The sequence below is a fragment of the Carlito syrichta genome, unplaced genomic scaffold, assembly GCF_000164805.1.
Source record: "Carlito syrichta isolate Samal-C Ts95f unplaced genomic scaffold, Tarsius_syrichta-2.0.1 Scaffold315946, whole genome shotgun sequence".
Classification (NCBI taxonomy): domain Eukaryota; kingdom Metazoa; phylum Chordata; class Mammalia; order Primates; family Tarsiidae; genus Carlito; species Carlito syrichta.
Window position 1 is genome coordinate 150,819 of NW_007260042.1, and position 24,974 is coordinate 175,792.

The following is a 24,974-nucleotide window of genomic DNA, read 5'->3' on the forward strand; positions in this document are numbered from 1 at the left end:
TTATATAAATAGTAACTGGCAGAATCAGGTTTACAACTTAAAATATTACTCCAAAGTTCTTACTTTTATTATTAAAACCTTTACTTCCTCTCCTAAATATATCTATGAACCTAAAATAGAAATGAGATTTAATTTCATTATAACATCAGTATATTAGATCTTCCAAATAATTCAACTAGCCATTGCTTTTAATTTTTAATCCTTGTATAAGTGAGTTTTAAAAGTATAATTATACAGGTATAGATGTGTAGCTAAATGGAACAAAAGTTGATATATATACAAATTCTAACAAGTAAGGAAATCATCACAAAGCATGGTGAAATAGAAATTATTCAGGTGACAGATCTCTGTTCAAATCCCAGTTTTCATACTTTCCTATGTGGTTAACTTCTCTGGGCCTACATCCTCCTTTGTAAAATTGGGATAAAACAGGATTGTGTGAGGATTGAAAGGGATTATATATTCAGAAAACCTAGTACTTTTTTTTTTGAGTTGGGGTCTTACTCTATTGCCAAAGCTATAGTGCAGTGGCTCCATCATGGCTCACTGCAGCCTTGACCTTTTAAGCTCAGGTGATCCTTCCACCTCAGTCTCCTGAGTAGCTGAGACCACACTTGTCCATTTTTTAATTTTTTATTTTGTAGAGATGAGGTCTCACTGTGTTACCCAGTCTGGTCTCAAACTCCTGGACTCAAGCAATCCTTCTGCCTCAGTCTCCCAAAGTGCTAAGATTACAAGCGTGAGCCATTGCATCCAGCCCTTAGTACATTTTTTAAAACTATACTGTTTTCTTTGTCTTTCCCTTTCTTTTCTTGAAAATATTACACTTGATATTTGAGGCAAAGTATATTTTTGTTCTTATGATTCTCATATCTTTATGCTGATAACTTTTTATTCCTCTCTTAAGGTACTTATATCTTTGTGTTGATCCTTTATATGATCCCCTTATTTCTTTTGTAGTTAGTTTTTTGGTTCTCTACTATGAACAATACTGAAATAGAAAGTAGTCTCTTTTCCCTCTCCTTCCCTCTTCTTCCTCATCTAATATAAAATGACACCCTATTACTAACAGTTAGTATCTGTTTGGCAATTTGAAGCTTCTGTACTTTCTGTACACTCTTCTTCATTTCCTCTCCCAGCTCCATATTTTTTATAGTTATGTGACACCTAACTGGTCACAACGTGTGACTAATTGTATACCATTCTATAATTTTCATTTCCATTACTTGTTATTAGTTTACAGGTAATATATTTAATGTTTACCATCAGTCCTTCTGTAAGTTTCTCAGTAATTTCTTGGGAGTTGGAGCTTATTCTTTAGTAGAAGGGCTCATGAGAACATAATCCCCTGAATTTTGCCTGTTTAATAGCAGTTCGTATCCTTTATTTCTAAAGATCAGCTTGATTTGGTACAAAATCCTTGGTTTATCTTTTTTTTTATTATGAAATACCTTAAATATGTTATTCCAGCCGGGCTCGGTGGCTCAGCCTGTAATCCCACGCCTTTGGGAGGCTGAGGTGAGTGGATTGCCTGAGCCTGCGGGTTCGAGACCCACCTGGGCAACTTGGCGAGACCTCATCTCTACAATAAATAATAATTTATTGTATTTAATTTAATTTAATAATTTAATAATAAATAAAAAAAAAAATTAGCCGGGCGTGGTAGCGCGCGCCTGTAGTTCCAGAAAAAAAAATTAAAGGCTGAGGTGGAAGGATCACCGGAGCCCAGCAGGCAAGGCTGCGGTGGCCGGGAGCGGTGGCCACTGCACTCCAGTCTGAGCGACAGAGTGAGACTCCAACTCAAAAAAAAAAAAAAAGTTATTCCATTGCCTTCTGATTTCAATATGATTTTCTTTTCCTTATTTGAAACATTGTTGGTCTTTTTGCCTGGATGCCCAAAGGCTATTTTTCCTTTAATGACCAGTTGCTTTACTGGAATGTATATCAGTATTGGTTTTTCTGGGTCAGTTTCTCAGTTGATTAATCCTCTTTCACTGTAAAAGTCTGTTTTTATTTCTGAAAAGTTTTTTTTTCAGTAATAGTTATTTATTTTTTGAGAAAGCAAGATTTATTGAGAGGACAGAAAGAAAAGCTCCCACAGTGGAAGGGGACCCAAGGGGTTGTCCAAGTCATAGTTTTTAATATTTCTCTTATTTCACTGCTTTTCTTCTTTGGGGGGTACCTGTTATTCATATGTTGTCTCTTCTTTGCCTCTGTTTATAACTCTTTCTCTTGAACTCTCTTTTAAAAATATCTCTTTTTTCATTCTTTTGGGTTATTTTAATTTTTTTCTTCTTTTCATCTTCTTTTCCCCTAGCTGCAAGGCAGACTGACAGAGTAAATATTTCATAAAGACAGGCAAGGGGAAGGGAAATGGGTGTTAGGTTAGCCAACTAACAATGCCTGTACAGACTAGAACCATTGGAAGGAAGAATCTATTTTGAATATAGTACTCCCCCTCTTATCTGTTCCAAGACCCTCAATGGATACCTGAAACCACCTAGAGTACTGAATCTTATATGCACTTTGTTTTTTCCTATGCATACATACCTATGATAAAGTTTAATTGATAAATTAGGCACAGTAAGAGATTAACAATAACTAATAATAAGATAATCATCACAATATGCTGTAGTAAAAGTTATGTGAATTTGGGTTTCTCTTTCTCAAAATATCTTAACTATGTTGTACTCACCCTTTTTCTTGTTGACCAAGGTAACTGAAACCATGGATAATGAGAGGCTATTGTCAAATGCATAATGATGTTTTTGAATGACAAATAACAGGATGATTAGCAACATCAGCTACTTTCTTCATAGTTCTTGTAAGATAGAGAGCAGCCTTGCTTTATGTATGGGTGCTAGGTATTATTTCAAATTACATTGTCTTTTTATTTTGCAAGGATTTATATTTTTCAGTGGCCATTACATCATCTTTTATTATAAATTATTTTGTTTTATTTCTTTTATTTTTATAAAAAAGATAGGGTCTCACTATGTTGACCAGGCTGCTCTTGAACTCCTGACCTCAAGAAATCCTCTTACCTTAACCTCCCAAAGTGCTAGGATTACAAGTGTGAAACACCATGCCTGGCATATTTTCTTTTGTTATAAAAGACAAGAGAAAGAAAATTTTATTCCATCGCATTTGGGATACTTTAGGCAATAGTCTGCCTCATTATTTATGTGTTTATTTATTCTGTGTAACACCTATATATCCAGATAAAATAGAAGAGGGTCCTAGAATTAGTGAAAACTGATAACAATTGTAAGATCTATGAGCATGTTACAGTTTATAGAACTAGAAAATCTGAAGTGGTAAATTACTTTTTAATAGAAGAGTACACACGTTTATCTGAAATTTTGTGCCATAATTAGTGTCAAGTTAGTGTTTATATTTATAAAATACTACACTAGCTGGGCTCAGTGGCTCAGCCTGTAATCCCGTGCTTTGGGAGGCCGAGGTGAGTGGATTGCCTGAGCTTGTGGGTTCGAGATCTGCCTGGGCAACTTGGCGAGACCTCATCTCTACAGTAAATAAAAAGTCAGCCAGGTGTGGTAGCACGCGCCTGTAGTTCCAGCTACTTGGAAGGCTGAGGCAGATGGATTGCCGGAGCCCAGCAGGTTGAGGCTGCGGTGGCCGGGAGTGGCCACTGCACTCCAGTCTGGGTGACAGAGTGAGACTCCAACTCATAAATAAATAAATAAATAAAACACTACATTGTAAAAACAAAGGTTATGTACGATATATAAGAGCACATTATTTAAGAGCATGCAATTCTCATTAGCTGATGTTACATTTTAAAAAATCATATATAGTCGAATAGTCTAAAAAAGAACCCTTGGACTTTGAATTTTTAAAAATAAAGATTGTTTTTCCATTAGAATATTTTTATATGCTTATGGAAATTAACAGGAGAAATTCAGCCAGATAAACAATATGCTTTCCATTTTTAACTTTTATTTAAATTCCCCAAAACTAGTGGTTCTTAACATTTTAGGAGGTGGTAAGTTGCTTTCAAAATAAGATTTAAAAAAAATTATTCTCCCCCAAGGCAGAGTTACAGAGATAAGAAATTTTAATTTATCCATATTCCCTTGATTAAAAGGCTCTGCTCTACGATATATATTTTCAATTTAAAAATCTTTATAATAGGCCAGGCTCGGTGGCTCAGCCTGTAATCCCCTGTGTTTTGGGAGGCCGAGGTGAGTGGATTGCTTGAGCCCGTGGGTTCTAGACCTGCCTGGGCAACTTGGTGAGACCTCATCTCTACAATAAATCAAAAAAATTAGCCAGGCGTGATAGCACGCGCCTGTAGTTGCAGCTACTTGGAAGGCTGAGTGGAAGGATCGCCGGAGCCTAGCAGGTCGAATATGTGATGGCCGGGAGTGTGCCACTGCACTCCGGTCTGGGCCACAGAGTGAGACTTCAACTAAAAAAAAAAATCTTTACAGTAACCAAAATTTGGTATACAGTTTTAAATTTTGACAATTTAATGGTCTAAGGACATCAGAAACTGGTAAATATTAAATGAACAGAATTATAGGATTTGTCAGTTATTGTAGCTACTTTATTAATCATTTTCCTATGTTCTTTTTAGAGTTGAATATTAAGGCTGTTCTGACAAATGAGATTATAGAGAATTGTAGCACTGAAGAAATTTGATCAATGATCATTTATTTCTTCTCCTTTCATAGATGTGCTTTGAATTAGTTCATCTGAAATTTTTTGTTTTGTACTAAAAGTTTGCATTTTACATTTAGCTTATCAGATCCTTGATGCTGGAAATTTGATGTGGTGGAAAATAAACATTAAATTTAGTTCTTAATGAGAGAGCAGGGCCAGGCGCAGTGGCTCATGCCTATAATCCCAGCACTTTTGGAGACCGAGGTGAAAGTATTGCCTGAGCTCACAAGTTTGAGACCAACCTGGGCAACTTGGCGAGACCTCATTTCTACAATAAATTAAAAAATTAGCTGGACTTGGTGGCGCACACCTATATTTCCAGCTACTTGGAAGGCTGAGGTGGAAGGATTGCCTGAACCCAGCAGGTCGAGGCTGCAGTGGTCATGAGTGTGCCACTGCACTCTAGCCTGGGTGTTAGAGACTCTAACTCGAAAAAAAAAGAAAGATCACAAATAATCGCAAAACTTTTCAAACGTTTGTTTCCTCAGCCCTCTTCCTGAATTTTCTAAAAATGTGCAGTTTATCTCCTCTTACTTCATTTCACACTGTAATAGAAATACTAATGAGCGATGAAATAATAGAATAGAGACATAAAAAAGGAACAACAGGTTACTAGGGGATAGGTTATATCTTCTAATTTATTAAGTATAGTATTATATGGTATTATTAATGTACAACAGTTTTAAATTATATTCTCTTTTCTATCGTAAGAATTATTGCTTTCTATTTATTGAGGACTAACAATACAGTAATTTTTTTTTATTAAACATATTTTTTATTTTTAAATTGTGGGGTACAGTTAAGGGTTAGGTATACAGATATGCATCGTTCAGGTACCCTTGTTGATAAGGGGTGTCCCCCCCGTCCCCAGACAGATATTTTGACTACCATTAACCCACCACCCTTGCCCTCCCTGTCCCCCCCCCAATAGATTCCCATCACTGTCGATTCTTTTCTTATAGTATTACGATAGATGTTCAGGGTCCACTTATGAGTGAGAAGTAATTTTTTGTACAGTAATTTTTTTTGACATTTAGATAATTAGGCGACTTGGCAGCTGTACTAGCCTGGAACACAAGGCAAATTGTGTATTTTCATTTTCTTTTATTAATTACTTTAGTAACACAGATAATTAAGATTTAATTATGTGGTACACTGACTAGAGCATAGACCTTTTTAGGAATAACCTGTATTTTAGGGAGTAGAAGGCTCTTCTCCGTGGGAAGAGATATACTTAGAAATTTGAACTAGGGACATAAATATTTTGCAAAGTACACTTTGAAATAACTCTTGGCCAGATACTGTATTTTAAGTATTTGCATGGGCTAAGAATCCAGAATGATAGTGATCATACCCTAATGCGCTAACATTATAGGAACAAAAATAGAAAGGAACATCTTTCATCCTTATATGAAGCAGGGAAACTTTTATTACTTTGACTTTTTAATTGTGAATAGTTATTACTCTCTTTTTATTGTTTTATTCTAATAATTATCTTCTTAATTTCTTATGAATAAAAGAGTTAGGCTGTATTTAAGCTATTAAAGGTTCATGCAGAATCTGGTTTGTTTTTACAAGGATTACAGCAGAGACCAGATTCTTCGAGAACTAAGATTTTATTAGTGCTTACCATATCCCAGGTCTTAATATATAATATCTCATAAAGTTCAGTATGCCATTTTTATACGAATTTTTTCATACGTTAAATCAAAAAAAAAATTTTTTTTTTTGAGAAAGCAAGATTTATTGAGAGGACAGAAAAGCTCCCATAGCTTTAATCAATTTTTTTTTTTTTTTTTTTTTTGAGTTGGAGTCTCACTCTGTCGCCCAGACTGGAGTGCAGTGGCTGCTCGCAGTCACTGTAGCCTCGACCTGCTGGGCTCCGGCGAGCCTTCTGCCTCAGCCTTCTAAGTAGCTGGAATTACAGGCGTGCGCTACCACGCCCAGCTAATTTTTTTGATTTGTTGTAGAGATGAGGTATCGCCAGGTTGCCCAAGCGGGTCTTGAGCCCGCGGGCTCAGGCAATTCACTCACCTCGACCTCCCAAGGTGCGGGATTACAGGCTGAGCCACTGAGCCCAGCCTAATCAATTTTTAAAACTTGTTTATATTAGTTTCCTCTTAATAGAGGTTGGAAAACAGGTGATCATCATATTCCTTGAAAGAGCCTCTTATGCATATGTAGATCATGAAAGTTGCTTCTCTGTCTTTGCCACTTGGCCGAACATTTCCAATTCCTTTAGCTTTCTGTATAGGTCTTATTTTCAGATACCTTAGTCATCTATGCTGTTTCCTGCTGTTTCTTATCCTAAATATTTTAATGGTGAAGACCAGTATTTTATATATTTTATTTTAACATGGTTAGAACTGAATACAGTGGTAGGATTACTCTCCATTTTCATGTTTTTTAGTTATCTTTCATCTTTTATGGTATTTTTTTGGTGTACAGAAGTAGAAAGACCAGCCATACATAGGTGAAATTTGCCATTTATTAGTAAACTGAATCCATTGCTGAAGTATCTGTTGTTCTTTGCAGCATTATTTCTTAGATTCTTGGAGCAAATTATTTCTTCATATAGAAGAACATAAAGAAACTTCAGTAACTACATAGAAACACAGTCTCTTAATAGCTATGATTTTCATTCACTCAGTAAATATTGAGCAGCTACTGTGTGTCAGTCATTACTCTAAACATGGAGGGTAAAGTACAGAATTTGGCAAAATCCCTTACATCCTAGTAGAGAAGAATAAAATAATAATAGAATAATTGACACACATTCTATGTCAGGGTGTGATAAATGCAAGAAAACAATAATGCAGGATGGGATATATAAAGAGTGACACTGGGGGCAGGATACAATTTTATAGAAGCATAAACTTAATTGTGCCATCTTGAAGATTTTCAGCTCCATAGGTCACCAGTGGTCCCTCTACCTCTATCTGGGATAAACATTAAACATTTATGTATGTATGTATGTATGTATGTATGTATCTCTATCTGGGATAAACATTAAACATGTATGTATGTATGTATGTATGTATGTTGGAGTCTCATTCAGTTGCCCAGACTGGAGTTCAGTGGTCGCTCCCGGCCATCATAGCCTCGACCCGCTGGGCTCCGGCGATCCTTCTGCCTCAGTCTTCCAAGTAGCTGGAACTAGAGGCGCGTGCTACCATGCTCGGCTAATTTTTTTATTTATTGTAGAGATGAGGTCTCGCCAAGTTGCCCAGGCAGATTTCGAACCCGTGGGCTCAGACAATTCACTCACCTTGGCATCCCAAAGCGCGGGATTACAGGCTGAGCCACCGAGCCAGGCTAAACAGTTATTTATTTTTATGTTATGTTATGTTATGCTATTTATTTTGAGTTGGAGTCTCACTCTGTCGCCCAGACTGGAGTGCAGTGGCCGCTCCCGGCCACCGCAGCCTCGACCTGCCGGGCTCCAGCGATCCTTCCGCCTCAGCCTTCCGAGTAGCCGCAATTACAGGCATGTGCTACCACGCCTGGCTGATTTTTTGATTTATTGTAGAGCTGAGGTCTCGCTGCCCAGGCGGGTCTCGAACCCGTGGGCTCAGGCAGTCCACTCACCTCAGCCTCCCAAAGGCGCGGGATTACAGGCTGAGCCACCCAGCCCGGCCGAGCATGGAATCTTAACTTCCACTGAGCTCTAGAAATCTGTGTAAGGAATCTAAGACTGTGATTCCATACCACCAACCCATATCCTGCACCATCTTCATTTCAAGACATGCTTCCACCTTTCTGTAAAATAAAAGCCCTCCTCTTTCTTCTTGACTTGTCCAGAATCTGCTCAAATGCAGGACTCAAGTTGCCTTTCCTCCTTAAAGCTTTTCCTATTGTCCTTACTCCACAGTCATATAGCCCTTTCCTAAATATCACCTGCACACATAGTGTATACCTTTGTGTATACAATTTTATGTGTTTTTATTTTTATGTCCCTAATTAGTGAATGAGCTTTTTGAAGCCATACAGTGCCTAATTCCTGTTGACATTATACATGCCCAGTACTGGACATGAAAATAGGCAATGAATGAATAAGTTGTGCTTTTTTTTTTTTGAGTTGGAATCTCACTCTGTCGCCCAGACTGGAGTGCAGTAGCCGCTCCCGGCCACCACAACCTCGCCTGCTGGGCTCCGGCGATCCTTCCGCCTCAGCCTTCCAAGTAGCTGGAATTACAGGCATGCACCACCACGCCCGGCTGATTTTTTGATTTATTGTAGAGATGAGTTCTCGCTGCCCAGGCGGGTCTCGAACCTGCGGGCTCAGGCAATCCACTCACCTCAGCCTCCCAAAGGCGCGGGATTACAGGCTGAGCCACCGAGCCTGGCTTAAGTTGTGCTTTTAACAGAGCAGGGTAGCAGTCCATGAGACTGTGCAGATTCTTCAGAGCATGCCATAATCAGGTTTGTATATCTTATTACATGTGGGTACATGAAAGCAAATTGTCTATATCATTTACACTGCTGGTTGATTAGAAATTTGTCCATAAATAAAAACTTCATCGATATCAACTTCTATTTTTTTCTTGTTATATTCTTAATTCATGATAAACACAAAAAGTTAAGTAATGTTAGACCAGCTAAGTGTTGCTCCTTTTGCATAGTTGGGCAAAGATGTATTAAACAAAACTATATTTACTTGTTCCCAAACCACTGTTAGCCTTAGAATGGTATTGAACTCATAGTGATAAAATTTTGTTGTCATTTGATAAATGATAGGGCCCAGATCTAGCAATGCTTTTGTGTGCTGTAAGGTCTGTGAGTCTAACATAGTAATCTTTTTTCTTTTTCTCCCTTCTGTATCTGACCTAACTGACTACCTAAATGCTTACTGAATGACATTTTTACTTAGGGATCAGATCCTCCTTTTTTATTTTTAGAGTGCTAAGTTGATATAGTATTGGTTAATAGTTAATAAGCTAAAGTACTTTTGGGGCTAAAACTTGAAGTTTTTCTTTTCTTTTAAAAAATTGTTAATGGTACACTGCCTTATTTGGATGTTTCTGACACTGTATTTAAGGGTCTCTAGAGATTAAATTGAGGTAGATTAGTAGTCCATTGGGAAAGAAACATGTTCCTGAGGAGTATGGTTTGCAAAATAGTCTTAATTAAATATTTTATAGGCATTATTATTATTTTCTAGGTCCCTTGCAGCAAGAAATAAATTCCAGGCTAGGCACATTGGCTCACCCTGTAATTCCAGCACTTTGGGAGGCTGAGGCAGAAGGATCATTGAGGCCAGGAGTTCGAGATCAACTTGAACAACATAGCAAGAAACCCCATCCCTACAAAAAAATTAAAAAATAAAAATTAGCCCAGCATGGTGGGGCATGCCTGTAGTTCTAGCTGCTTGGGAGGGTGAGGGTAGGAGGATGCTTGAGCCCAGGAGTTTGAGGTTGCAGCAAACTGTCATTATACTGCTGCACTCCAGCCTGGGTAACAGAGTGAGACCCTGTCTCTTAAGAATTGATCAGTCAGTCAACCGGTCTCAAAGTTTACCAGCTTAGGAGATAAAGTTATAAATAAACAGTTTTTTAAATTGTATTTTTTATTTTTTGGCTGGGTGTGGTGGCTCATTCTTGTAATCCTACCTAGCGCCTTGGGAGGTCCTGAGGCAGGAGGGTTGCTTGACCCCAGGAGTTTGAGACCAGCCTAGGCAACATTGTGAGTCCTCATCGCTACAAAAAGAAAAAATTATCCAGGAGTGGTGGTGTATGCCTATAGTCCCAGCTACTCAGGAGGCTGAGGCAGAAGGATTGCCTGAGCCCAGCAGTTTGAGACTGCGGTGAGCTGTGATTATGCTACTGCACTCCAGCCTGGGTGACGAGTGAGACCCCCGACTTAAAAAAATTTTTTTTAAACTGTATTTTTAAAACATTTTTACCAATTCATGATGTTTTACAATGAGCAGTCTCTTTACGTAGTAAGAGGCTTGTGTTTTTCAGATGGAGTGAAAATTTAGGGTAGTATTTTACAAGCATCGTCTTAGCATTTATTTGACTTTCTCTCATAGTTGGTGTATGAATTCTTCTTGAGATTTTTGGAGAGCCCTGATTTCCAGCCTAGCATTGCAAAGCGATACATTGATCAGAAATTTGTACAACAGGTAAGGAATTCTTATGTCTTAGAATTTCTGATATTCATCCTAACAGTGATTTACTAACTTCTGATTACAATAGAGTAGTCTTTCAAAACCTTAATGGTTTATTTCAGTTTGACAGGACTTATTCTTTCCAGACAGGATAGAAGTGAAGCAGCTCTGAGAATAAAAGATTATTTTTATCAAGGGTGAGCTTCTAATGAAGTCAATAAAATTATTCTATCCAATCCTAAATTCCTGTGGTTATTTTATCAAGACCAGAAAAGCAAGTTTTTCTGTAATATCTAACTGAGAAGTTTTGGTATGACCATTCAATCTACGGGAAAAACTTTTGTTTTAAGTCTTTAAACTTGAGCTCGACATATTTTAAGCAGTGACTTTGAAATGACAGAGAGGAGGAAAAAGAGAAACAGAATAACTGAGAGGAGTTTGGACTTTTAACTCCTTTACTGTCATGAAGTCTCAGTTACCTTTCCCTCTTCCTTTCCTCTTTGCACTTTACGCATCCCACTACCCAATTCCTAAACCACGGTAAAACAGGTTCATTAAGACGAAAGGAGGTGAACATATGTGATACCATCTTTCTTTTTATAAACTAATATAAACAGTAATATAAATATTTATAAACTTTTTATAAACAGTTAATAGCTGTCATTTTTGCAACGTACATACTCAGTTTCCAAGAATGTATTCATTTTTATTTTCAAAATCTTTTCAACAATTTAAAGGAATTGACTGGAATAAACAAAATTGTAATATAGACCAGATCTTTCTAGGTCTGTTTTCTCTTTTGAAATATTTAGCAGTATTTAAGGCCTTTTTAGGAATTTGATGCTAAGGCCAAGGATTAAAATCATTACAAGCACCTTTCTAACTTCAGACCACCTTGTGTGTCCCCTGACAAAGATTCTACAAATGTGAATCCTATATATTTAGAGCTCCTTTTGGCCATTCATAACCATCCCCAGTCTCATATAAAGTATTCTGACCAGTTGCTGTAAAGTATTGATAAGGAACATTGTCAGCCTAAAATATTTCCTTCAATCATTCAAATAGCTTTTCACAACTTATAAATATTAGGTGCTAATAAATATTAACAGTAAAGTGTCTATTTTGATCATGAGTAAAAATCAATCAGATTAAAGAGTTTTGTTTTATTGGTAATTGCAAATGAATGCATATTTATTTCCTTGTATACGTCTTGTGTGGGATATTTTAGGGAACTCTAGTAATGCTATATTACTTTTTTTTTTTTTTAAAACAACAGTAAGTTGAGGGGAACAATTGCCTTAGTGCTTCCTCAGTCTGGAGCTTGAGGTATTTAGGCTTTTGTTTTATAATGTAGCTTGGAGGGAAGCAAGAAAATTAGTAGGGTGGGACTTCTATCTTCTACCTTAAATGCCTGAATTACCAGAGAAGCCAAGACCAAACACTTTGCTTTTAGCCATTCGTATGACTGTGCTTTCATAGATCACTTCTTTGAGGTATTCTCAGGTATTGTTTAATATATAGTGTATATGAGAATTCTCAGCTTTTGTATTTTGAAATGATTTGGTAGATAGTAAGTTTTAATACTTAGAAGAACAGGGGAAAATTTATTTGAATAAATTTGAATGTTCATTATTGCAAGAGAAGAAAATAATTGTGTAATGCCAACTCTCAAATCAGAATTTCAGAAGAAAAAAGGAAACTAAGATTTATTGAGGGCTTTTTATGTGCCAGGCACTGCCCTTATGTGTTTTTATATAAAGAGCTAGACCATGTCCAGTTTCACACAGCTAGTTGGTGGCGCAATCAGTATTTACACTAGCTTCTCTGACCATTATAATACATTCTCTTAAAAAAGGAATAATAAGCTGGGCTCAGTGGCTCAGCCTGTAATCCGGCGCCTTTGGGAGGCTGAGGTGAGTGGATTGCCTGAGCCCGCGGGTTCGAGACCCGCCTGGGCAACTTGGCGAGACCTCATCTCTACAATAAATCAAAAATTAGCCGAGCCTGGTAGCCCGCGCCTGTAGTTCCAGCTACTTGGAAGGCTGAGGCGGAAGGATTGCCGGAGCCTAGCAGGTCGAGACTGTGGTGGCTGGGAGCGGCCACTGCACTCCAGTCTGGGTGACAGAGTGAGACTCCAACTCAAAAAAAAAAAAAAAAAGGAATAATTGGTTTCAACCTTCATTATTTTATCAGTGAATAAACATAGGCTCAGAGGTTATGAATTACCCTTAAAAGCATTTAGATATTAGTATCCGAGCCAGAGTAAGAAACACAGCTACCCGGGCTCGGTGGCTCAGCCTGTAATCCTGCGCCTTTGGGAGGCTGAGGTGAGTGAATTGCCTGAGCCCATGGCTTTGAGACCCGCCTTGGCAAGACCTCAACTCTACAATAAATCAAAAATGAGCCGGGCGTGGTAGTACGCGCCTATAGTTCCAGCTGCTTGGAAGGCTGAGGGGGAAGGATCGCTGGAGCCCAGCAGATCAAGGCTGCGGTGACCGGGAGTGGCCACTGCACTCCAGTCTGGGTGACAGAGTGAGACTCCAACTCAAAAAAAAAAAGAAACACAGCTTCCTGATTATTAGTTTTGTTTATGTTTTATTATGTGAATATAATATTTCTAAATAGATTTATTTAAATTATATTTGAAAATAGATCTCATTAAACAGATTTCAAACTTAGCTAACAGGTGTTCTCTAGTTTAATATTTTCCTCCTGAAAATCATCTTGTATTAAATTATATTAATTTGAATTTGCCATGAAGACCTTAACGAAGGGCCCCCTTTATTAATTTGAGCATGTCTTCCAAGAAAAACTAGCATCAGAAACTTGAATGTGAGTATCTTGACTTGGTTAGCCATTTTTTTTTTTTTTTTGAGTTGGAGTCTCACTCTGTCGCCCTGACTGGAGTGCAGTGGCCGCTCCCGGCCACCGCAGCCTCGACCCGCTGGGCTCCGGCGATCCTTCCGCCTCAGCCTTCCAAGTAGCTGGAAGTACAGACGCGCGCTACCCCACCCAGCTTATTTTTGATTTATTGTAGAGATGAGGTCTCGCCAAGTTGCCCAGTGGGTCTCGAACCCGCGGGCTCAGGCAATCCACTCACCTCAGCCTCCCAAAGGCGCAATCTAAAAGCTTAAGATTTGTATAGTTTTGATGATCAGAAAGCATTAAAAAATCTCTCAGATTTTAATGCTCTAAAATTGTGAGCTATGTTTAGAAGAGTAGAATTTTAAAATCAGTGGCAAGACAAAAAAAATGCATGCATTTTTTGAAGTGTTTGTATTACTTATTGTGTCATATTTTGAAATGAAATAATTGAAAAGAAATCTTCCTTAAGCTTTTCTTTAGCTTCGTTATCTAGCAGGAATAAAAGTGTGATAAGATAAAAATCTCTAGAAAATTTTTAAAAAGATTTCATGGGTAGTGTTAAAATCAGAATTAGAATAAAGTGAAGTTTTCACTTGATTATTTTTTAAAAGTAATTTCTCAGATTTTTTTTAAAGCTCCTGGAGCTTTTTGATAGTGAAGATCCCAGAGAACGTGACTTCCTGAAGACAGTTCTGCATCGAATTTATGGGAAATTTCTTGGATTAAGAGCATTCATCAGAAAACAAATTAACAACATTTTCCTCAGGTAAATTAGCTATTTATTCATACGTAATACTTTCCCCCTACACATCTTCTTTCATTCTAAGTCTTTTTAGGTTAATTTTTAATATCTGAAATCTTTACATTTAGCTGAAAGCATTTGAGTTATTTTTAGCTTTTTGTGGCTATCATTTGATTGAATCTAACTTTTTAGAAACTTGTAACCTTAATATAAGTGGACAGTAATAATGAGGACAATTTTTAGTAGGTAATACGAATGTTATTCATGTGTAAGATGTATTGAGAGAAGGAGAATTTATCTCATCTGATGAGTTTTTTGTTTAAAAATGTATGTATAAATATTATTTTGTAACTCTTGTAAGCGTTTTTACTTGATTATCTGTCAAAGCTAATTATTATATGAAGCCTATCATTTGACTACAGTCATCCCCTCAGTATCTGTGGGAGATTGATTCTAGGACCCCTGCTGATACCAAAATGCTTAAGTCCTTTATATAAAATGGCATAGTATTTGCATATAACCTCCACACATCCTTTTGTATAGTTTAAATTATTTCTTTTTTTTATTAGATGAGAAAATGTAGTTTATTTAAAAACGAAACTAGAAAGAGAGAAAAAGAAGAGATTCACCTCCCCAAGGTAGGGGAGGGAGCCAAAGCCAGGATGCATGGTGACAGCCATAGCTCGAAGAGCACATGGCCACACCAGAGTCTAGTAAGGCAATGGCCTTAAATTATTTCTAACTTATTAATACTTAATACAATGTAAATGCTATGCAAATACTTGCTATACTATATTTTAAATTTTCATTTTTTATTTTTTTATTTTTATTTATTTTTGTAGCTGAAGTCTCACTCTGTCGCCCAGGCTGGAGTGCATTGGCACGTTCACAGTCACTGCAGCCTTGACCTGCTGGGCTCAGGTGATCCTTCCGCCTCAACTTTCCAGGTAGCTGGAACCACAGGCATGTACCACGACGCCTGGCTAATTTTTTTGATTTATTGTAGAGATGAGGTCTCGCCAAGTTGCCCAGGCTGGTCTTGAACCCCTGAGCTTAGACAATCCTCTCACCTCTGCCTCCCAAAGTACTGGGATTACAGACATGGGTCACCGCACCCAGCTTAAATTTTCATTTTCAAAAAAAAAACATTTTCCATCTGTGGTTGGTTGAATCTGCAGATGTGGAACCCATTGATACAGAGGGCCAACTGTACTTTATAAATGCTAATATGTTAAGGAGTTGCTTCACAGCAGGGGATTTTGTAATAATACCCACATTTAAGGTTTGGTGTATTTGTTTGTTTTGATTAATTGAAGTCTGGCTAAATTGGAGCATTCCCACATTGCAACAGTTATGGAATGGCTGCCTTGTCTAGAGACAGCATTTTTCTCCAGTTATCATCACCTTCTAAGAACTACTTTAGCTGTTTATAACACCTGCCCTGTTCTGTAGTCATTTGAGTTCATGTCCCTCTGTTTTAAAGGCAGTCTTAATCTTGGAAAGGTAGACAGCCTGTGTAAGTTGAGATTTAGAGAAATTCTGAGTAAAAGTGGCTTTATTTTGTATCAGTCTTTTTCTCTTGGATTTTCCTGAGTAGAGGTTTCTTATTTTGAAAAGTATTTCTTTGAGAAAATCCATCTTTCTTAAAAATTATTAAGTAAATAGACTATTCCAGGTGAAATGTTGTTTTGTTATCTTCACCTATGGTTAGTTTAATAGCAAAGACATATGTGACTTAATAGGAACTAGACCTTCTTTTGTGAGATTCCTATGAATTAATTAGCCCATTTGGGGCAAAATAGCTTATAAAGAAAACCTAAAGCATGGAATGTGTTTCTAATAGCTACCTTTTGGATTGATTTCTTTACTTCCTGCCTGTTTCGCTTGGTTTTCTGATGTTTAATTTTTATTACATCTGTCTTTATTTTTAATTCAGGTTTATATATGAAACAGAACATTTCAATGGTGTTGCTGAACTCCTCGAAATACTAGGAAGGTAGGTCAGATTTTTTGTTGTTCTTTTTAAGAATTAAGTAACTTTGAATGGCTTACGTATTAAAATCTTACTGGGGTTGGAGAAATTATTTCATATTTTAGGGTTTAAATATAGAGCACAAGACATAGAGTTTCTCAACTGAATTCTTATTATAATGGTTTTTTAGGGCATCAGCATATTAAAATACTGCCATATAAGATATCTGCTTTAAGACAGGTTTCCTGCTTTCAAGCTGTGGCATGTTTTATGCCTGGTCTTGCCAGACTGCCACAGAAATGTATAGGCTCTAATTAGGAAGAGATGAAATAAGCTATAGTGAACCTTTAGTGAAGTTACAAGAATTCTTGTTCAGGCCGGGCACTGTGGCTTACAAGTGTAATCCCAGCACTTTGAGAGGCAGAGGTGAGAGGATTGCCAGAGCCTGCGAGTTAGAGACTGGCCTGGACAACATGTTGAGACCTCATTCTACAATAAATCAAAAAATTAGCTAGGTGTGGTGGCATGTGCCTATATATAGTTCCAGCTACTTGGAAGGCTGAGGTGGAAGGATCACCTGAGCCCAGCAGGTTGGGGCTGCAGGCTGCATTACAACCTGGGCAACAGAATGAGACTCCTACTCAAAAAAAAAAAAAAAAAAGAATTCTTGTTCAGATATCACTCCTAATCCATCTGTTCTCTTTAGAAGAATCTATAGTCTTTGGTTTTAGTTTACATGAATGTTTTGCCTTCCTTGTTCACTTTATATCAGTATTAACCTGAGAGAATTTTAGAACCTCCTATTAACTATTTAGAGAATTAGTCTCCTTTATTACTATTCTGAATATTATTGTAGAGAGAACTAATTCTTAATTTCAGATTATCCAACAAAGCAAGAGAAACTACCCATTTACTTCAGAAAATATTGAAATTCTAACAATATTGTGATAGTGACTCTCCTATGGCTTCAGGGAGGAGAACAAAGGCAACATAATGCATGAAATGACAGGCTTACAGAAATGGAAAACCAAATACTGCATGTTTTAACTTATAAATGGGAGCTAAACTGAGGGTCTGCAAAGGCATATAGAATGATAAAATGGACACTGTATACTTAGAAGGAGGAGGGTAAACGCGGGGAGGGGTGAAAAAAATCAACTATCAGGTACAGTGTACTCTAGTGGGGGTGACAGGTACACATAAAGCCCAGACTTCTTCACCACCATATAATGCAGCTATGTAACCAAAAGCTCCCTAAAGCTATTGAAATTTTTTTAAATGACAGGCTTTATAGAAAATGAAGATAGAAATTGCTTGCTGGGGCATCAATGGGCAATCCTAAATTTCTTGTGGGGTCATTGAATGACTTAGAGGAAGAGACTTCATAGTAATAGTCTGCCTAAAATAGTTTGAAGATGAATAGTCATGCACCACCAGGATTGAAGCAGAACACTGTTCCTTATGAACTCATGGATATTATAACTTTTAGAAACAAAGTGGTAACTACTTAACACTTCCCCTGCCTTTTTTTCCCTCCAGTATTATCAATGGCTTTGCATTGCCACTGAAAGCAGAACATAAGCAATTTCTAATGAAGGTTCTTATTCCTATGCATACTGCAAAAGGATTAGCTTTGTTTCATGCTCAGGTAAGTTTCACAAAAATTTCAAATGAAGTGAATATTGCCAGAGGCAAATATAAAGGCAGAGAAATTGTGAAATATTGAGATGACAGTTTTAAGTATAATTGAACAATTTGCTGACAAAGTTATACAAAGCAAGTTTTTATTGTAATTTAAAAATGATGATATTTAGTTATTAAATAAGACCAATGCACTCTAAGTACAGATATAGAAAATATCGAGTTTCCTTATATTCTGGTCCAGGCCATGACCCAATTAACTATGTGACTGAATAAATCCCACATATCTGCAGAATGTTCCTTCCAGCTGCAGTAACCTAGTTAGAAAGATTTTCAGTCTCCTCTACTAATATTTAGAGAATAAGATATCAGCATAGGCATACATGTACAAACATGCTGAAAAACTAAATTGTTAGCCCTAGTCTTATTTCAGTTAACATTATAGTCAGAAATGACACTAAAAAACAATGTTTTTTGAGCTAGAAGTTATTTTCAAGGTTAAAAGTTACACAATTGTGAGTATATTTTCACAATTTCATTCACAATCATGAGTATATTTTTATATACTGGAATAAATTTAGAGTACAGTTTATCAAAGTGAGGTAGGTAGTCAATTTTATTGGCTAAATGTAAAAAATATCCTGCATCACTAAATATTATTTTGCTCAGTAATATTTACAAACTGTCCCTTACCTTTTAGCTAGCATACTGTGTTGTACAGTTCCTGGAGAAAGATACAACCCTAACAGAACCAGTAAGTGTTCTACTCATTTTCATATTTTCATCTGCATTAATAGGATTTTATTAGCTTTCTTAGCCTTATAGATATAGCCTTATAGAGTTATTAAATAGTGTAATAATGTACCTGAAGCCAAAATCATTTGAGGGAATGTGAGGTTAATCTGCATTCAGAGGAGGGTGTTGTGGGGGAGAGTTCTCTTGACTTCTATCTTGAACGACCTAAATACAGATTGATATTAACAAACAGTTAATTGGGATGTGTTGATGATGGATCAAATGATCACAGTTAAGTTTTATATCCATATTATCTTTACTGATAATCTTTTTAATCTTTCTTCACCTTTTAGAATTAAAACATACTGTGATGGCCCCAAAACGATTCCCTTGAGTTTTGTTTTGTTTTAGTAATAGGATTTTGCTCTCATTAATGATAAACCACATGCTGGGGATGGAAAACATTTCCTTACCTTTGGTGCTTAAGATATATCTTGGAGTAAAGGTTGTATATGAATTCTACTGCTTACTATTTACCTATAAAATGAAAATTCAGGAAAGAGTAAAGAAATAATTAGTTATAACAGCTGACTAAAGATTCAAGAAAAACAAAAGAGGTAAAGTGAAATAGAAAAGTATAAAAACAGAAAACATTTTAACCTTGGTGAAATATTTTGAGAGAATGCTTTCTAGGCATATTAAATCTGAATATGTAAACGGAGATAGTTCTTGAAGAATAGCAAAGGATTTGAAGGATTGAAACTACAAGATTTTAAATTTATGTATTATCAACCTTCTGAGACTATCTTTAGGGATGCTTGAAAAATATACTTAGTATTCTCCCTTTCACTTGAACTTTGTATAAAGGAACAAAAGATATTTTTCTACTCCCTAATCTTTTGAGTTTTTCTCCTTTTAGATTTATAGTCCTTTCTGTAAGCAGTGTTTATGAGAAATCAGGATTAGCAGCCCAATATTCATACATAAAACCACATAAACCTCTGAAGTGATTTAAAACTTAATACAAATTCATGATTAGAATTGAGAAATGAAAACCCATAATACATAAAAGTCATGGTTCATGCTTGATAAATAGTAAACAAAATTTTACTTAATTTGGGATAGATAAAGAAGATAGGTTTTTTTTTTTTTTTTTTAAGAGTAGAAGATTAGGGAGAGAGATGATGGCCAGATGTCTGGCTTGAGTGAGTTGGTTTCATGGCAATAGGGACGGAATGAGGAGAGAGTAAGGTAAATGTCAAAGTTAACAAAGGAAATGCTTTTCAATTCATAAGGTCTCCAGATATAGTGATCTTGCCATTTCTACCATAAGCTGTTTCAGCACCAAAACTATGGCCATATTACTTGGGTTTGAGCTTTAATATTAATTTTCTGGAAACCTAGAATTCATACCAAAGCTTCCTGAAATTACAAATAACTCAGAGCTTGTGTTAGTTTATTACATTCTCATGTACCTAAATCTTGTGTTGAAATTATTTTCTAAAATGAAAATGACTTATTATTTCTAATTATAAAAGTAATATGTGTTAAATTGGCTCACACAATACAAAAACATTAAGCACAATATGAAACTTCTCTGAAATTGTTTCCTATAGAGATAACCATATGAATTGGTGAATATATTCTTGGAAAATTGTGTGTGTGTGTGTGTGTGTGTGTGTGTGTGTGTGTGTGTGTGTGTGTGTATTTATGTGTAGATTAAATGAATGGTAGGACAACGCTGACCATTTTTTTTTTTTTTGCCTAAATGTAGCTATCTTCCATATTAATCTATTTCGTTTTTTCATTGGTAGCATTAAATTCTATATGGATAATTTAATGTATTAATCAATACTCAGCTAATGGACACTAGGAGTTTTTCATTGTTATAAACATGTTGCTGGGTGAGGGAATGTTTTGGTGTGTCAGAATTGTTCTGTCTCCTGTCTGTGGTATTGGTTATGAGAAAATCTATGCATGTATAAAAACCCTCAGAACTGTATATCAAAAGGGGGGGAGGAATTTTACTGCATGTAACTGTAAAATAAAAACAGGCTAGGTGCGGCGGAGCATGCCTATAATCCCAGCACTTTGGGAGGATGAGGCAGAAGGATCACTTGAGACCAGAAACTTGAGACCAGATTAGGCAACATAGCAAAACTTTGTTTCTACAGAAAATTAAAATATTAAGTTTTAAGATTTTTGATAAGTCTATTTTGATGTAAAGTATTGTTTTAATTGACTTTTTAAAATTATTACAGAGATTCAGCCATTTTAAAAACATGTTTTTGGCTGTTTATATTTTTGTGTCCTACTTTTAACCATTTCCTATTATATTTTACAAATATTTTTTGCCCAGTTAGAGTTTTTATTTTAACATTAAATATACTATTTTTAATCTTTGCCTTAAAGAACTAAAAAAACTACTTTTTGATGTGTGCTAAGAAATATCCTTTTATTCCCTGAGCTTATAAAAATATTCTCCAGTATATATCCTAGTGTATACACACACACACATATATACATCCATATATACACTATCTAATTTTCTAGTTGTATATTCTAGTTATTTTATGGATTTAGTTTTTTACTTTACATCTTTATTCTATTTGTAATAGTTTCCTAGGGCTGCCATAATGAATTGCTGCCAATTTGATGGCTTAAAACAGAAATGTGTTCTCTCACAGTTCTGGATGTCAGAAGTTCGAAATTAAGGTGTTAGCATAGGCTCTAGGGGAAATATTCAGTTCCTTACCTCTTCTGGCTTCAGGTGGCTCTAGGTGTTCATTGACTTTTGGCTAAATTACTCCAATTTCACATTGCCTTTCTTTTTTTTTTTCTGTAGAGATGGGGTCTTACTATGATGCCCAAGCTGGTCTCAAACTGCTAGCCTCAATCAGTCCTTCCACCTCAGCATCCCAAAAGGCTGGGTTTACAGGCATGACCCACCACATTGGCTGCCACCTCCTTTTCTCTTTTTGTGGCTCTTAGAAGAACGCTTGTCATTGGATTTATGGCCCATCTGGATAATCCAGGATAATTTCATTTAAGATTTTTATTTACATCTGTAAAGACCTGTTTTTCAAATAAGTCACATTCATAGGTTCTAGAGATTAAGATGCTGACATATCTTTTTGAGGGGCCACTGCTCAACCCACTGCACTGAGGTTGAAGTTTGTGTATCATAGGGTAAGGAAATATATTAGTTTTCCATTATGCTCAACAAATTATCACAAAATTCGGTGGCTTAAAATAACAAGCATTTATTGTCTCCGTTTCTGTGAATCAGGAATCTGGTCATGGCTTAGGTGGGTCCTCTGCTTCAGGATCTCTCACAGGCTGCAGTTGGGTGTTGGCCAGAGTGTGCGTCTCATGCAGTCTCCGATAGGGGAGAATATTTCCCATTTTGCGTGGTGGTTGTCAGAATTCACTTCCTCAAGTGCTGTTGGACTAGGAGCCTCAGTTCCTGGCTGGCTATTGGCCAGATCCCACCTTCAGTTTCCTGTTACCAGGACGCTCCAACACAGCAGCTTGCTTCATCAAAGCTTGGAAGCCAGGATAGCAAGAATCTGCTATTAAGACAGAAGTCAGTCTCTTGTAACCTGCTAATGGAAGTGACATTCTGTCACTTTTGCCAGTCTGTTGATCAGAAGCAAGTCAGCAAGCCAACCCACACTTAAGGGGAGGGCATTACACAACAGTGTGAATACAGAAGCCAATATCACAGGAGGTCATCTTAGGAGTCTGCCAACCAAAGGAGCCACATTTCTTCCTTTCTAAATGGCGAGCTACCAGTCCCAGCACCACCAGTTTCCCATGGAACCGAAATGCCACCTTTGTTGTATATTAAAGCCCATATATACATAAGTCTGTTTAGTTACTCCTCTATTTCATATATCTTTTTTGTCCATTTCTGTGCTAATCCCATCTTGTTTATTTGCTGATAACAGTAGTACCAGTTCTGTTCCATTAATTCACTTCCCTAAAAACAATTTATTGTTTCTATTTATAGATTTTAGAATAAATGTTTGCTGCAAAAAATAACTCAATTGACATTTGATTAAGATTATATTAAATTTGAAGATTGAGTACAGGAGAAATAATATCTGTACAATATTGAACCATCTCCTCTATTTATAGTCACATACCACATAATGTTTCAATCAGTAATAGATAGCATATAAAACACACTGAGGCAGGAGATCACTCGCGCCCAGGAGTTTGAGGCTGCAGTGAGCTATGACCACACCACTGCATTCCAGCTTGGGCTATAGAAAGAGACCCCATCTCTTTAAACAAACAAACAAACACAAAAGGGGTCCCATAAGATTACAATACTATATTTTTACTGTACCTTTTCTATGTTTAGATACACAAATACTATTCTGTTACACTTACCAACAGTATTCAGTACAGTCACATGCTGTACAGGTTTGTAGCCTTAGAGCAATAGGCTATACCATATAGCCTAGATGTGTAGTGGTATGTCGTAGGCTATACCATCTAGGTTTGTGTAAATGCACTCTATATAATGATGTACAATGTACAATGATGGAATCACCTAATGATGCATTTCTCAGAATATATCCCTGTCATTAAGTTACACATGATTGTATTTGTAGCCTTTCATGATCTTCACTAGTTTTACAGTTACCTTCCTAGAAGTTTTACACATTTTTTGCAAATTTTATTCCTTATGCACATGATAGTACCTTGTTAAGAAAAGCATATTTTTTCCTATTTTCATCTGATTATTATCGATATTCAGTAGTTGAAAAAAGTGCTGACTTTTATATAGTTATCTTTCATCCGGCCATATATTGAATTTTCCTACTCATTCTAGTAACTTTCAGTTTAAATTTTAGGGAGTATATACATATTACATATTTAGACAAATAGGAATAATTCTGGTATTCCTTTCCCAAATTATCAAATTCTTCTTATCTTACTGGATTGACTCCAGAACAATGTTCTTCCCAATTTTAATTTGAATGAGTGTTCCTCATTATTAGACCAGACTATAAAGTAACCTAGAAGGCTGTCAAAGATCTGTTTCAACAACAAAACCGCCAGGCCCACATAGCTTGCACCCTATTTCCAATAAATCATTGTGTAAATGATTGCTGATGGTTTTTGATAAATTCTCTTCATTTTAGCATACTAAATTTTTTCTTTTTTTTTTTTTTTAAAGATGGGTACAATTCAGGGTTAGGTATACAAACGTTGATTATGCAGGTACCTTTGTTGATGAGGTGTGCCCCTCCCTTCCCTAGCAGTTTCCTTCAACTTTCAATCCCTCCCCCACCCCCTGCCAGCAGTTTCCCACTACTACCAATCCCTTTCTTATATTATTATGTGTTCAAGGTCTGCTTATGAGTGAGAACATATGATACTCTGTTATTTATTTCTGTGATAGATCACTATGTTAGACTCTAAATCTATCCAAGTTGCTGCAAAGTCCATATGTTTGTCCTTCTTCATGACTGCATAAAATTCCATTGTGTATATGTACCACATTTTTAAAAATCCAGTCCAGCTTTGATGATAGCATGATTGGTTCCATGTTTTTGCTATTGTGAACAGAGCTGCAACAAACATACTTGTGCAGGTATCTTTTTTGTGGAAAGATTTGAGTTCCTCCGGGTATATACCAATAGGGGAATTACTGGGTCAGATGGAAGATCAGTTTCTAGTTCTTTCAGAAATTGCCACACTGTCTTCCAAAAAGGTTGCACTAGTTTGCATTCCCACCAGCAGTGTAGAAGCGTTCCTTTTTCTCTGCATCCTCACCAGCATCTGTTACTTATTTTTTTAGTTGGAGTCTCACTCTTGCCCAGACAGGAGTGCAGTGGCATGCTTCCGGCCACCGCAGCCTCAACTTGCTGGGCTCTGGTGATCCTTCCGCCTCAGCCTTCCAAGTAGCTGGAATTATAGGCACATGCTACCACGCCCGGCTAATTTTTGATTTATTGTAGAGATGAGGGCTCGCTAAGTTGCCCGGGCAGGTCTCAAACCTGTGGGCTCAGGCAATCCACTCACCTCAGCCTCTCAAGGTACGGGATTACAGGCTGAGCCACCATCTTACAGGGGTTAGGTGGTATCTCAGTGGGGTTTTGATTTGCATTTCTCTAATGATAGTGAGGCTGAGCACCTTTTCATGTGTCTGTTGGCAGCCCATATATCTCCTTTGGAGGTGTATCTATTCATGTCTTTTGCCCACTTTT

General features: G+C 36.8%; 1 protein-coding gene across 1 annotated transcript in view; it reads left to right on the forward strand.

Moving 5' to 3' along the window:
• The window catches only part of PPP2R5A (protein phosphatase 2 regulatory subunit B'alpha), a 78,556-nt gene that overhangs the window by 48,019 nt on the left and 5,563 nt on the right, over positions 1 to 24,974 (forward strand). The window contains exons 4-8 of the mRNA XM_008073565.1: positions 10,718 to 10,810; positions 14,296 to 14,426; positions 16,339 to 16,398; positions 17,914 to 18,022; positions 18,716 to 18,769. Of these exons, the coding sequence (XP_008071756.1) occupies positions 10,718 to 10,810; positions 14,296 to 14,426; positions 16,339 to 16,398; positions 17,914 to 18,022; positions 18,716 to 18,769 (447 nt within the window). The remainder of the gene's footprint in view (positions 1 to 10,717; positions 10,811 to 14,295; positions 14,427 to 16,338; positions 16,399 to 17,913; positions 18,023 to 18,715; positions 18,770 to 24,974) is intronic.